Source organism: Gymnogyps californianus, chromosome 2 (assembly GCF_018139145.2).
Source record: "Gymnogyps californianus isolate 813 chromosome 2, ASM1813914v2, whole genome shotgun sequence".
In the NCBI taxonomy this organism is placed as follows: domain Eukaryota; kingdom Metazoa; phylum Chordata; class Aves; order Accipitriformes; family Cathartidae; genus Gymnogyps; species Gymnogyps californianus.
In genome coordinates, this window is record NC_059472.1 from 112,582,783 (window position 1) to 112,598,059 (window position 15,277).

General features: G+C 39.6%; 1 protein-coding gene across 1 annotated transcript in view; it reads left to right on the forward strand.

The window, feature by feature from the left end:
- Positions 1-15,277, forward strand: part of ITGA9 (integrin subunit alpha 9) — a 225,809-nt gene that overhangs the window by 183,798 nt on the left and 26,734 nt on the right. The window contains exons 24-25 of the mRNA XM_050915800.1: positions 14,285-14,410; positions 15,015-15,134. Of these exons, the coding sequence (XP_050771757.1) occupies positions 14,285-14,410; positions 15,015-15,134 (246 nt within the window). The remainder of the gene's footprint in view (positions 1-14,284; positions 14,411-15,014; positions 15,135-15,277) is intronic.

Genomic DNA, 15,277 nt, shown 5'->3' on the forward strand with positions numbered 1-15,277 from the left:
TCTCTCCCACTGAGTTTTTATTGACTGAAAAGGGAACTAAAATCATGGAGCTTTTCATCTTTTCACAGACCAAATATACTTAAACAAACAGACAAATAAACCTTAAAAGCAGCAGATTGGAATGAACTTTGGAAACTGGGTTAGAACAGCTGTTTTTCAAGAGCATTTTTGTAAGCATAGTCATTACATATTTCAAGCTTTTGCTTATTTTGAACTTCCCAGAATCTAGACTGTGGTAAAGGTGATAGTATCCTTTCAGACAGTGCAGGTGTTTCTGTAATTATACCTTTATGCCTATAATCCAGCTGTTCTAGGTGTCAGCATTGCCAGAGCATTCAGAATAACTGTCATTAACACAGAGGATTAGGAATTGTCACTTATCTGTAACTGAAACTGTTGATACAGCATTTGGGATTTGATTACATCATGGTTTTGTTTTTTTAAAGCTAATAATTCTTTTGCCACTTCTCTGATATACAGTACAGCAGTGAAATTTATGGGTGAAAATACATAGTAAAAACACTAGAGTTTGTGTCTCAAATACACATACACCACACAAGATAGTACCAGGAGCTAATTCCTTCATATTGTGTTGACTGATCTAGTCTTTCAGGCACAAAAAATAATGAAAGAGAGTCACATATGGCCCACTGGAACGGTCTGTATCTCTGGGAGGTGTTAATAGGAATTATTATCTTGCTGCTCTTAGAGGATATGACAGCCCTCATGCTTCCTCTGTTCCTGTTGCTCTAAGCTTTTGGCTTTATTGCAGAAACTGCTTTAACATTTTCTTCCAGAGAAATTCAGGTCACAGAGATGTTTTGACATTTGGAGTTCTGCCTTAGAGATGTTCAGACGCTCTTCAAGGGGTCTTGGGAGTTTCTGCAGCACTTCCCCCAACAAAACCCCTAATATATAACAGAAACAAGTCAATGGTAAAAGCCAGAAGTAAAAGAGAATGGATAATTGAAAGAAAACTAGAAAAAAAAAACAACTGAACTTTCTTCCTATCAGAAATTTTAAATCAAAAGGAAATGCTAGAAATTTTACAAGTCATTTTAACTAGGGAATTTCACCATTGACGTTGATTTTACATAGTAGATACTCAAATTCTGCAGTGGTAAATGATATTTTGGAAGCAGATAAGACAAACTAGTATTTGTTTGTTTTTATGCATTTTTGTATTTGCTTTCTTGCAGAGGTTTCAAGCCAGGTTAAAAACATAATAAATGAAAAACCTCAGCTTGTTGGTAAAAGTGTTGTGATAGGAACAGTATAGGTGATGACACAGAAGAGCTTCACCCAAACAGAGTACAGTAGTGTTAGTGTTAACAGAAATGTATATTCTCCACTCTTCAAGCCATTGATTGTCTATTCTTCCACAACGGAAAACAGTACTTATTATACTTGTGTGTGTTTTGGTTTTGAACTGAAAGATTAGTAATTTCCTTTGGGTATCCAGCTAATTTGGAGGGCAAGGGAAGCGCTACTTGACTTGCCAGCCAAGGAGCTGCTTTCCGGGGCATCCAAAAAGATTTTTACAATGGGAGTTCCTACCAAATTAACCAGGGTATTTCCTGAAGCTGTTGATAAATTAGCAATGTGTCCAGGATTACTCTGATGCTGGCTTTATGGAACTGGATCAGATTGTTGCCTTCCTATTTATTTCCAGCGAAGGTAAACACAATTATGAGGAACGAGGGACTAACAGTTGGAAACAGAGTTTGTCTGTTTGAACTGGAAGCCAACTGCAGTGCAAGCAGATGATCCTCACCCCTCCTCTGGAGGGACCAAGCTCTGCAGGGCTGCCAAGTTATTTAGACTTGTCACCAGAATCAAAGATGCACGGTGTTAACCCAGAGCAAGTGCCGTGTGCACTTGTGGGTTTTTGGAAGGAGGTATTGCTGCTTCTATTGCATGCATCGTGCAAGCCAGCAAGCATGGATTTTTTTTAAAAGCCTGTTTAGGTGAATCAATACCGAGGATATAAAGAACTGTGTTGTTATCATTGCTGAGGTAAGAATCTTGTTGGAAAGTGAGAAGCACATGTTGCAAGACAGTCTCTTCAAACAGTTTGCAGTCTAGGCAATGAAATAAAACAAAATTCAGAGGAAGGAAGGAGAAGGAAAGAAATACTGTCCTCAATTTTCTGATGAGAAACTGCCTCCGTGCATGTAGCTTTTGATATCTAAGTGTAGTAATTACTGTTTTAGTAATTGCTAGTAAGAGAACATAGAATTTAAAAATATTCTCTTACTCTAGTAATTAATGGAGAGAGAGAGGCATAGAAACAACTCTGGAGAAGCACTTGCCAGTCTCCACTGACAATACAAAAGCTATCTAGTCTCCCTGAGTTTCCCTAGGCATCTAAGCTTAGACTTTGAGAATTATCTACAGAGAGCAAAAAATGGGTTAAACCTCAGTCTTGTGAATCCTGCTCCCATTAACCTTGAGTGTGCCAGTTAGTTCAAGCTCCTAGTTCCTGGTCCAGTGTTCCCATCGCTTTTTGGTTAGGGAGCAAAATAAAAAGTCCTTCTGTTGGAAGGACAAACAGAAGTCCTCTGGTTGTCTCCAGTTGTACTATGCTTGGCATATTCACTTCACACTTCTCCTTTCTTCTGTCTGAGCAGGTGAGACCTAGATTGTGCCTTTATGAAAGCTAGGTATCAGTAAGATTTAAAAAAATAAAGAAAACCTGAATTGGAAATGAATTAACAGCATGGAGGAGTTGAAGGGAATTCCTTTTCCAAGTTGTCTTTTAAGTTAATGGCTGCCTGAGCATGGGACTGTAGAAAAGCTTGTCATGTTCAATAAGGAAAACTGTTGAAATAAACATTATTCTCTTCCTGTGAACATTGAAACAGAAAAAATAAAATTGAGTCAGTCCCAGAGCCACAAGTCTTTCCTGGCTGATGACAGGTTACATTTTTAAGGCCAGTTTTGTGTAGCAGTCGTCATTTTTCTTCCTGGCATTTGCACAGTAATGTCTGTAAGGAGCAGGAAGACGTTAAGGGGAAGAGTTAAAGCTTGCTGTCTTGTTCCATGAAAGGTCCCAGGCTGCTTGAGGTTTTTCTTCACTTGTATAATGAAAAAGAAATCTTTGCAATTTTAAAAACTTAAATGTAATTTCTGCTTGTTATCTGTAGGTTGTTATCCTCCAGCATAAGAATAAGATGCTTTGGCTACTGCACTGCTGATGTTTAAAACCATAAGCAAAGGAGGACTGTCAAAGCTCTCTAAAGTGCTGGTAGTGCATGAGCGGTCCTTGAAGCATATGTTGAGATTGTCGGGCTTACTATTGCACGCTCCATGTACAGAGGCAAACCTGTATATCGTTATCATTATGTAGAAAACCCCTTGTTTGTTGGCAGCCAGTTTAAAATTGTTTAGTTTGTGTCTTTTGAAGTTTCACGTCTTGGCTCTGAAAACATATATACACAGTCCCAGCATGTGAAGATATAAATATTTGCTGATAGTACTTGATGTAGCAAAATTTTTTTCCAGCAGCAATTTATGCTGCTGCTGGTTGCCACCGTTGATACAAGGATTGTATAGGAACATTTTGGACTTACAGCAAGATTTATTTTAGCCTTTTGTATTAGTCATCCCCCCTGTAGTCTCTTCATTTTAGTGATTGTTATACACACACTGACATACTCATATTTTGGCACCATATTTAAAGGCATAGCTAGATTGCTGGAGGAAATTATTCATTCCAGGGAGTGTATTGTACAGAAACTTGCTGACCTTCCTGCCTCTTTCCCTTTAATTGCTTCTTTAAATGACTGTTCCAAAACATTTTGCTTGGGCAGTTGGAGGTGTTCCCCCCACCCCCGGTCTAGAGCATCTCTGTGATAGCAACTGAATCTGGCTTTGCCTGGGAGCCCTGTCGCTAGCAGGAGAAACTGGTGCATCTGCCCAGTCCTGGGATGGCTGTGAAGGGAGACAGGAGCATACGCCGTGGTCCAGCATGGCACAGTCACCTCTAGACATAGGAAGCAGGACCCCAAAGCAGCTCAGAAAGAGCTCTCATAAACATCTTCCTAATGTCAGTGTGATAAACTGAAGCTCTTTCAGTGAAGGGGAACTTAGCTCTCATTTGAGTTTTCATTGTTATACAGGAAAGGGTGCCTGGCCATAAAATTAAGTTATTTCCTGAGTTGGGACCTTAAAATAAATCTAAAGTGGAAAAAAAATCATGGCATTTTTGCTTTACAGGAACCATCTGTATCACTACACAAAAGCTGTGCCTTGATTAGAGTTCACTGCATTTACAGTGTTTCAAAATAATCTCTTCATGCGTTGCTGGATATTGCCTTGAGGGTACAGCAAAACTACTTAACATGGCAGAAAGTTTTCTGTGACTTCCTGGTTTGGATTTTTAGGTGAAACCGGATTTGACCAAATTTTCTGACGTTTTTTGTTTGTTTTGACCAAATCTTCTAGCAATAAGAGTGCTGTAGTATTTGCATAAGCAGTGAAATTTTTTTAAAATGCTAAAGAGAATGTTCATGGCAAATACATTTTGAATGTAGAAAAATAACGTTATCTTTCAAGAAAGGCTAGTACTATAAAAACCAAGGCCATCAAAACATGGAAAAAATGCACTGTAATCTACATATTAAATCAGACCATGGCAACACTTGACGTGTTCACTTGTGGCCTGCTCACAATTAGCTTCTAAAATAAGAAGTTAAATTTGTCAAATTACTTAGTTATTGAAATTTTCCAACACTCTCTCCCCCCAAAACTTATGACCTGTCAATATGATGTGGCAGTCTGATTAATATTTTGGGTCAACTGAAAGCGTTGTTACTTTGTGAACTGCCCATAGTTCCTGTTTTCTTGGCTGAATATGTGAAATGCTAATTTTGAAAAAGGCTGATTTGTCTTTTTACAAAAGTGAATTTCAGATAAATAAAGAAGTCTTATAAGTGAATTGGGTATATACATTAGCTCTTATCAGATTCATGAAGGAAGCAGGAGGCTTGGTAGATACCACAGTAATCAGGAGTTTTGCTGAGGTATGGAAAAAAATACATAGTAGACTTTTTGTAAGCTTCCCAGCCAGAGAAGGAAGCTCCTGGTGAAGGAACTACTGAATGAGAGAAGAAGAGAGTCTACAAATGTTTTGGGGTTGTTGTTTGGTTTTTTTTTTTTTTCTTTTTGAAGGAATGTAAGAATTGCATCCTTTTACCATTTTCCTGTTGGTGAAGCTGTTCCTGCCAAAAAGCAATGAAGAAGGAAGTTCAGAAAAGAGCTGATTGATTTATTCTTTTAACATACATGCCTCTTTTAAATTCTGATTCATAAACTATCCTTTTTCTATAAATAACGTACAAGATTTGCGGTTTAAATGTAAATTTGGAAACCAAGAATGGAAGAGTTAAAAACAGTGGTATCTGTGTGTATAAACTCTAGCTCCTATTTCACAGAAGAAGGGTTTACCCGCCTGTTCATCTATCACAGTGGAAAGTGTCTTTTGTTGGATTTCTCTCCTGACTTTGAAAGTACATCATTCCAGTCTTGTGCAAGGTACTGGATAGTATCAAAAGTATCAATAAACCATTCCTTGGGGGAATGAGAACTCTGACGATGTCCTGGAAACAAAGGACATCTTCTGCCTAACTTCATATACACCACCACCATTCCACCCCCCAGGAGGGTTTTTTTAATGAGGATGACTCATTTAGTCTTCAAGTGTCTACAATAGATCAGCAAAATCATCCTCTTGGAGGTCCTACCTTCTCTCCACTGCCTCTAAAGAGAGCTTAGATCTTAGACCTGATCTTAGATACCTTTCTGATACATTCAAATATCTGCTTTAGTGAAACATACCACCTGAGTTGTTTGAGCCCTACAGGGAATGTATTTATTTGCAGTCTTCAGAACTTTTCGTCCTAACATCAACACAGCCCATGAGGAAAGTCCCAACAATTAGGTAAAGAAAAAACATGGGCTTATTTGTGTTTTATGCACCACAGGAAAGGCTGTAGAAGGGGATGTGCTGGAGACAGGTAGAACCTAGCTGAAGGAGCGCCGAACTCCAAGTGATCTCAAGGGCTTTTTAAATAGAGACGTACCTTGAGATCTATTTGCCGCCTCATATGTTGATTAAGCATTTCACAGTTCATCATAGGGAGAGGAAATGTACCTGTCAGTATCTCTCTCTTGGATTTCAACTGTTAAAGGCAGATATATAAGGAGCATGCGAATGTTAGAGGTAAACTGGTTTCCACGTAAGGTGGTATTCATTCATTCTTAGGCCTGAACCTTCTGTGGACCTCGCAGTTAAATCATACCAGTGGTCGGTCTTTCTTCTCACTGTGTACATGTAGCAGTGCCTTCTAGGAAAGAAGCCACTGTCTTGTAAGTCAGGAACTTTAAATCAGAAGATCTTTGCTTTTCTTACTAAACTGGGTAGGCAGCACTAGTTCTTGAGAGTGGTACTTCTGGGGATTTTTGCTAAGTACGTGCACAGTGGTTGCAGGGCCAAGACAAGGCAAATGTTACAGGATTATGCTGATCAAACCCGGTTAACGGGTTATTTAATTAAGCTGCAGGGTTAAGTGCATCAGAAAAACATCTACAGGCGTTGCAATTGGGTTAGCACAGATTTATGCCAAACATGCATTTGGTGTTCTGCTTTCGGCTGGAGGAGCAGAAGCCAGAACTACGGTAGAGTACTCCTCTATGCTGATTTAATGCTTTAGCATCTCCACTTTGCTGTTTAAATCTTGCCTCTCCTCATGGCTGTGTAAGTTTACCTATTGGATCTGTGGAGTACTGGTTTTCCTTACCAGCATTGCTATTTTTAGTCGAAATCTTTCAAGGGCTGCATAAAATGGGTTAATTTTTAAAATTCTTTTCTGTTGTTTCAGCAGCTCTTAAATTTATTGCCAGAATCAACAAAACTGCTCTGATTCAAACATGTTTCATTATCTGTGAATATTAAACATTTTTGGCATATGGAGCAAGTACTCAGATAACATATTTACATAACTTATTTGTCTACTGTTGAAAGTCTGACCTTGTCTGGAATTTCTTGTCAGTACCCTTTTTTTCTCAGTGTGACATGTTAGATTAACCATGCCTATCAAATCATCTCTGTTCACCTACTAAAGGGTGAATCAGTATCTTTGAATCAGGACACAAGTATACATTTTTTCCCTAATATTAGGATGAATGTGCTATGGTTAGCAACAAAGACAAACAAAAGTGCATCTGTTATTTATTATCCAGTTTGCAAACTTGAACCACTGATTAGGCACGCGTACATAAATAAAACGGTAAAAAAAACTAATAAGAAAGGAGAAATATGTAAAAACTATCTGGCAGCAATTTCAAGAAGACTATGGCCAAACTGTCCCTTGGAGCTAGCATACCCCAGGGCTGATGCGAAAGGCATCCATTTCAGCGTTGAACAGTGTTAACAATTTTGTGAAACGACTGACCTGTGTTCAGACCTTGAGCATGTTTCCTGCAGCTAAAATTGCTGTTCCAAATATCTTGTGTCTCATGACGTTTCCCTGAGCTTGCCCCTGCATTTTTTCCGTGATCGGACGTGGGTTTGATTCCATCACACGCACTCACGGCTCGATTCCACCTTCACGCTTGCTTTGTGTCAGCTTAATTCTGCTGGCTTCCAGGCTCTTACTAATAACCGGTGATGATTTAGCTCAAGAGGGGAATCAGGCTTACTGGAAAAGCCTGGAAACTTTAAGTTTTAATACCATAATGAATTCTCTTGCATTAGTAGGAGTCTAGTGTTGTCTATAAGGAATGAGCTGAAGATACACATTTGCTCACCTGTTTATCTTGTAAAATGCCAATCATTAAATATGGGATTAGCCCTCGGCTTCTTATATGCAGCAATGCAGCAGGGAGATGGTACTTAATGCTTCGTTGGAAGCAACAGCTAGTTTCCTCTTGTTTTTCAGTCTCATTCTTCCAAGAGACTCCTATCACATGCACATACTTAACCCCGTGCCAACTGCTAATTTCCACTTCCCTGTGCTTGGTCCTCAGCTGACCTTTCCAGCCCCCTGTTTGGAAATTGTATTTCATTTCCCTCTCCTAGGTTGACATCTTGTGCAGGATATGGAGCTCTGAAAAAATGGAGGGTCTCACCTTTGATGCATGTTAAATGGATTGAGGTTAAGTCTAGAAGGGGCCACAGGCCCCTTCAGTCTACCTGTGAAGTTTATGTTACAGGCAGTGTGGCCTGAACCCTTAAAATGTTTGCTAACAAACCTCAACAATGTCTTAAAGGCCCCAAAGGCTTGCTAGAAATTGCCATGTTCCGAGAGTAGCTACAGATGAGCAGAAATGATGTTACGAATACCCTGAAGGTGGGGGACAGAGCTGATAGTAGAAGGGGAATGTGCTGAGGCAGCAGGTGTATTATTTCTCCTAGAAACTCCAAACCCCCTAAACCCATGGCTGACTTGGATTAGAAATGCGAGAAGTATTTCATTGGCAGCCCTGGGTTATCCTCTGTGTTCCCAGGGAAACGCATGGTGATTGTCCCCCTTGCACTGGTACCACCTTGTTGGAGTGCCAAGCCCAGCCCAGTATTTTCATAAATCCCTACACGTGCAGGGAAGGTCAGAGAGGATGATCCCTGTGCACGTAATAAATCCAACATGCTATTCCCATACAGCCCTATTAAATATCCTGCAGGTTTTTAGGATGTAATGTGTGTGGAGTGTACATGACGTGTTTTACATACAACTGTTTAGCTCTGAAATGTCCTCCTGCCACTTTTTCTTAAGGGTGGTGTAATCTGATATGATTAAAAATCATTGCTACTTTATGGGTTTGCCCCTGCTCCATAAGACTTTTCAGATATTCAGAGTCCACTAAAGTCATCCTGTGGGAATTTCTTCCTTGTTGCAGATACAGCATTTTTAAAGCATAAAGTAATGCACATGCTTTCTCCAGTGGTTACATCTTGTCTCTGAGAAGCTTAGTGGTTTGTGCTGACGACAAAAAGTTGGCAGAGTAACCCATTGCATAGGCTGTCCTATTTAAATGTTGTCTCTCAAGCATGTTCATGGGCTCTTTAAGGGGACAACAACTTCCAGTAAATTAACAAAGCTAGAGACTAACTTGTCTGTGAACGTGTGGCCATTTATGGTAGGGTAGGCAACATAAGGGATATTCTGCTTTTTTGCATGGTGATAGATTAGTAATACTGTTAGCCTTTGCAGAGTTATGGTGACCTTTAGAGGCCTGTTATGCAAGGTGCCATTTACAGTCTGTGTAATACAAATGTTCTGGCTTATATCTCTTTGTTTTTGTGCATGTTGCATGTATATGCACATGTGTTGAATACAGTAGGAGAATACATATATATATGTTCATGAGTGAGTAGTGATTTTCAGTCCCTTAGATTTTGGATGTCCAGCTAAAACTCTCTAAAAGATGGTGATTTTTAAGTGTCACATGTCCACCTTCTGGAAGCAGGCCTGTTTGTTAGGTGTCTAAGTGAGGCACCCAACAATAACGTCTCACTATTGAAAATTATAGATGGCTATTCTGGCATCCAGTGACGTTCAAAAATGCAGGTGAGATCTGAATGCAGGCTGTGCTGGCTTTAATCACCATGATATTCCACGGTGGGAATATCAGAGTGATTTTTTTTTTTTTTTTTTTCCTTTCTTTACCTTGGGGCTGAGCAGTTTGACAAAAGTGCCTTTGAACTTGAGATTAGAAAAAAAATAATGCACATGATGTGTTAATGTTAAGTGTTTTGCAGTCTATAGCAAGATGTTCCTAGAGAATGGGAACATCCCTACACACGGACAGCCTGGTAAAAAGAAACCGTTGTCAGTAAAAACTTGTGTGGGAAAATTTTACTTTTGTTCTTGATGTTGGTTTGCCTCACGTGAAAGTTGAAGACATTATTCAAGATGGTCAAAACATGCTTCAATCTAATTAGAACAATGACAAATCATAATAAATATATCAAGTTATAAATTCTTCATGGTAAAGTTTTTCAAAAATGTTTGGGTTTCCATCAGAAAACCACCCCCTTATGAATTTTTCAGTTCAGAACTGAAAATGTGAAAATGTAATTTCTTGGCAAAAATATGGTATCTTTTTTTAATTGGAAAGGTTTTCCAGGAGTTGAAGGCTAGGATCAATCATTGGTAATATTTAGTTCTGTGTTACAAAAAATTTACACTGTTACTCTGAAAAACTCATTATATATGTCGTAGTTTAGACTATATGTGAGAGTGTAGACTATTATATATAGAGAAGAAGAAAAAGTAGAAAATAATTTAAGACTTTTGAAAATATTTTTATGCCATTTTTTCTGCAATATAAAGCTGTTCAATGAAATCTGCTAGGTCAGATTAAAAATATTATCACTTCTAGTTACGGAGGAATTTTGTATGGTCAAGACTGATTGTAGCTTTTTTGTTCCAGAAGAGTTTGCCTATGTAGAAATGTAACCATTCTAGTACATAAGAAACAATATGAATTCTGGGAGTCCTGCTTATAGGCATTAATATAATATCCACACTCATGGGTGAAAAAATTGAAAACTAGTTCTTAGCAAGCATGCATAATGTGTATTTTGTGCACCTTCAGAGTCATCACCCTTTGCAGAAGTTCTGCTGGGCTGAAGACCAAAGTGTGCCTTAGAATGCTTCTTTACTAGCATCTTAGTTCAGTCTGGAAGTGAGCTTTTAAAGCAAAATCCCCAGCTCTCCCCACACAGGGAGCTGTCGTTCACATTGCAGAGTGCACAAACTGGATTCCTTTTGGGGCAAAAGAAACACAAAGGACCACTCAGAGTGCACTTAACACTTATTTGTGGCTGCAGCACATTCAGGCCACAGGACCAGACTCAGAGCAAGTTAGAAAAGTATGTAATATGGACATCAGGTGCTGAGGATGCCATTCCATTAGCCTGGTTCACCTTTTTGTTTGGCCTACACTATGTGCTAATGTAGACTTTGTCTACATCTGTCTGGGTACAGATTTTAGGTACACTTCCAGTACAGGAGATTTAACTGTATTGCCAGTGCACCAGAGTGCAAATGATTTTATGCAGGACTTAAAATGGATAAGTACCTTCTGGAAAACAAAATGAAACAACCTTCAGCAGAGACAGCTCCGACACAGCTCCTTAGAAGTCCCTCCTTGAGAGGCTGCAGGGCTGCTCCTGCTTGGTACCTCACTTGGGACAGGGTTTTTATTTCCTAAGCTGCAGTCTTAATGTAGGATTTAAGAGAGCTTAAAGAGAGCTTTAAGAGAGCTTTCTGTCCCTGTTCCCCCTGCCCCAGTTCTGTTGTTGTTTGTTTGTGTTAGGATTTGGACGTTGATTTTTCTCTGTGGCTTCTGTGTAGTCCTTGTACTGACTACAAAGGCAACGCACATCTCTTTCCACATCCTCTGCACTGCTCTGAAAACCCCCTTCCGCTATTTCTGTGAGATGTTAGATACCAGGTCCTGGGAAGATCACTTTAGGGGTAGTCCTTTTCTGTTTATAGGCTACTGAGACCACATGGAAATTTCCAAAAAGCTCTAGTATGTCATGTACCCTGAAACTCCAAGGCTTTGTCAAAGACCCTGGCTACCTACCCCATTTCAAAGACTTGCACAGTTCTTGCATCTATAAATTGTAAGCGTTTGCTCGTGCAAAGCCCTTAAACTTTGCCAGAAATTTTCTTCTCTGTGTACCGGATTATGAGGTTGGTTACAAGGAGAAAAACAGGTGGCTAGGGTAGCACCATGTTTGAACAAGGAGAAGCTCACACATGAGGCCAAATCCTGATTTGTATTTCAGAGGTGCAGTTCAGTCTCAGCATAATGCAGGCAGGAGCTTTGTGCTAAGATTTTATTTAGCAGGTTGATTTCCTAGAGCTGAATTTTTCATTGAAAACAAAGTTTAATGAAAAGTTACCGTAGTTTCGTTGGACTAGTTGACTGAACCTTCCCTTTATACATGTGAAACTTGAGGAAGATAAGAGATGGTGTGAAATATAAGTGTCTGACAGTCACCCTAACAAAACAGACAAACAAAACCAAAAAAACCCCCAACTGTGGCCAGTCCTTTGGAAAGGCTGGATTTCCTTCTACTTCAGCATGATCCACCCATTTCAAAGTTTTTTGTTACTTTTTTCCTAGTTCTGTGGCTCTGCTGTTTCTAAGAGTGCTAAAAGAAACTGAGTGCTTCTCAGCTGCCTTGCATCCTTTCCTGCCTACCGGCTGTCAGCATATGCTGATTGATCACAGATACACAGACGAATATGACCTAATTTCTGCCTGGTTGAATTCCCCCAAATTCTGCAGGCCAAGTAGTAATGTCTGCTGCCTTCTCGGAAGTGGCATCTGTCTTTGGCTACTATAATACACTGTAGGTGACCTGCTGGTCCATTCCAGAGCAGCACAGGTGACAGGAGGCACTCGGTCCTTGCATGTGTCCCTCCTAACATGGGCCGAGACACTAAATTTAGTAGCCGCCTCGTGTAGGATTGGTGCATAGTTGGCAGAGAGGAAAGGGTATTTCCAAGTTCAGACTTAGTCCTCTGGAGGTGCCTTTCTCTGTTTCAGCTAAAGTGTTTTAAAAAGGATGAGATGTAGCCAAGCTTTGGTTTAAGAAAAGGTAATCATTTAGAGAAGAAAGGACCAGATTTATGTTGCTTCATGCCAGATAATTCCTTTTGGTCTTGTGAGATATTTCTGCTTTGGTTTGTTCTAACACCATATTTGTACAGGATGTAAAGCAGGACTATTTGGAGAGTACGCCGAAAGCTGGGGTAGTGCAGAAGCTCATACTGTCCTTTCTGTATCTCTTGCATGAATCTAATGACATCTGTCCAAGCATCCGGTAATTCAAACTTTCAGGAAGAAAGAGCAAGTACTGAATAGATCTTGACTCTTTGCTGTTCTTGATATAACATAAACCTTCTGGTTGATCTGGATCTAATTCCCATCTAAAAATTCAAAGAAAATAAATGTCAGTGGGCTTTGTGAATCTCTTACCTACAGTAAATAATGAAAACTCATTCCAGGTGATCTGGACAAGTGGAGAACATCATAGTCTTAATTTTCAGTTGATCCCAAGGAGACTGTAAACTGTGGGTAGCTACCTGTGCCTGTATCTGTTGGGAATGTAAGAACAGATTATGTAAAGACAGATTATGAATACGTACTTCAGAGAACAGATTATGAAGAGCTTGTTGGCCAGTGAAACAGAAAAGGTCTGTCTTACCAAGAGACATAGACATCACTTGTCTGGAAAATAGCATGTAAGATCTAGATAGACCTTTGGGTTTTGTTTCTTTTTTGGCAACACTTTGGCTAACTCAACTGTAAACTGTTTAATGCAGAATCAGGCTCAGAGCATGCAATAATTTCATATCTATAACAACTTTTTTCCTCCCTCTTTCAAGGATTTGTGATTTGAATAACGTACAAATTTTCATCCTCTCAAGAGTAGAGGATGTGGGGAGATCAACAGCAGGATGTGTAAGAATGTCACGTGGTGGTTTGTGGGAAAATCTCCCCCTCACTCTTACAGGTTTTAAGGATGGTGGCAGGAGGAATTTGCTGACACTTTGTTGTCATAGTTTGTATTAAATTCCAGTAGATTTTCTTCAGTGAATATTCATAAGCTGCAAAAAGTGAGAAGAGTTTTTGAGTGCAAGGTTATCTTGACTAAAGATCATTTTATCAAAGCTCGGTACGTTTCACTTGCGTCAAGCATCTACTTTTCTGGACAAGTGAATAAGCTAATGTTTATTTTTGTACTATTTATGCTGAAGGTAAAAGAACAGATTTAGCATCCAGGCTTGTGCATTTACACAAAAATTTCATTTATCTCATTAGTTCTGATATAAACTGTGAAAAAGCCAAGTTGGCCAAAGCATCAAATAATAGTTACAAAAAAGGTAATATGCAGGATAACACTATTGACTTAAAATGCTATGTGGTGATTTATATCTTTTGCTGAGATTTTTCTCTTCTGTCTCTATCTTCAGACATGTAGAAAACAGACACCTGCATGTGAGCTAGGTTAGATACATTCATATCCAGTCCAGTCAGGAGAGAAAAGCATTTCCAGAGCATGGTTCGTCTGGCTTACTTTAGATATTTTCTTTAGGATTATTTGACTCCCGAAGCCCTTATTTCTCTCTTTTTACTATTAATGGGAGTCCAGACATCCAGCTCAGACGTAGGTGTATTTTTATAGACAGGCTAATCCCACCTTCTTGTGTCATTTAGTTCAATTCAGAATAATAATTGTGATTTGTAATTGTGCTTGCAGGTTGGTCAGGACAAAGGAAGCTGTTCTTTTCACAGAAACCCCAGCCCATGCGTTGTTCCTCAAGAGAATGAAAATATTTTCCACACAATATTTGCTTTTTTCACAAAGTCTGGCAGAAAAGTATTGGTAAGAAAGTCCACTTATGGCAAACTTGAACATACTGTGTATCTTACAAAAGATTTTGCATGGCTTAGCATGAAGAACTCAAGCAGGTAATTCATTATAGAGCAACTGTTTGGTGCATGTATACTAATACTGATGTTGTGCTGTGGGGCTATTTAGTGATTTTAATTATCTGATTTTTAAACAGAAATGGGAAGTTTCAGGAAGTGCAGTGGGAGGGAGTTACCTGACATGGCAGTGCGCACTCGGTGACCAGAGCCCTCGCTCCCATGTTTTGTCAAAGGCACATGGGGCAGTGGGGCCCTGTACCGTGCTCAGTGCCTGACCCACGCAGAGGGCTGATGTGCAGCAGTGGCCCTGCTCCTCCCGGCCCCGAGTGCTTGCCTGGCCCAGCAGCTCTGTAGAGGGCTGAATTTTACCTGGCTTGCTTTCATGCAGGTCTCTGTATCTAGCTGTCTTCAGGTCTTGAAAGTTGCTGCTATTTCAATGCAGGAGTGCTATATTTTAGCAGTTTACTATGTAATTTAGCTGATGTGTTTGCTGTCACACAATATGTCACTGATTTTTTTCCTCCTTTGCCTAACAGCTTTTTCCATGTTTTCTGTAGGACTGTGAAAGACCAGGCAGGTCCTGCTTAATTATACGCTGCAACTTAAGCTCACTAGCCAAAGCAGAGTCTTGTGATATAAGTGTCTACACGCTGCTGAATACTGAGATACTGAAGAAGGTACGTGCTTCCTTTGTAGTTTGTCTTAAGTACCACTTTAAGTATGCTTATGTGTGCCAATGGACTCAAAACTTGTATTCCTTCCTCTCTTTACTACTGTGTTATAAAAAAACCATGGTGTCAAAGAAAACAGATCTATTTAT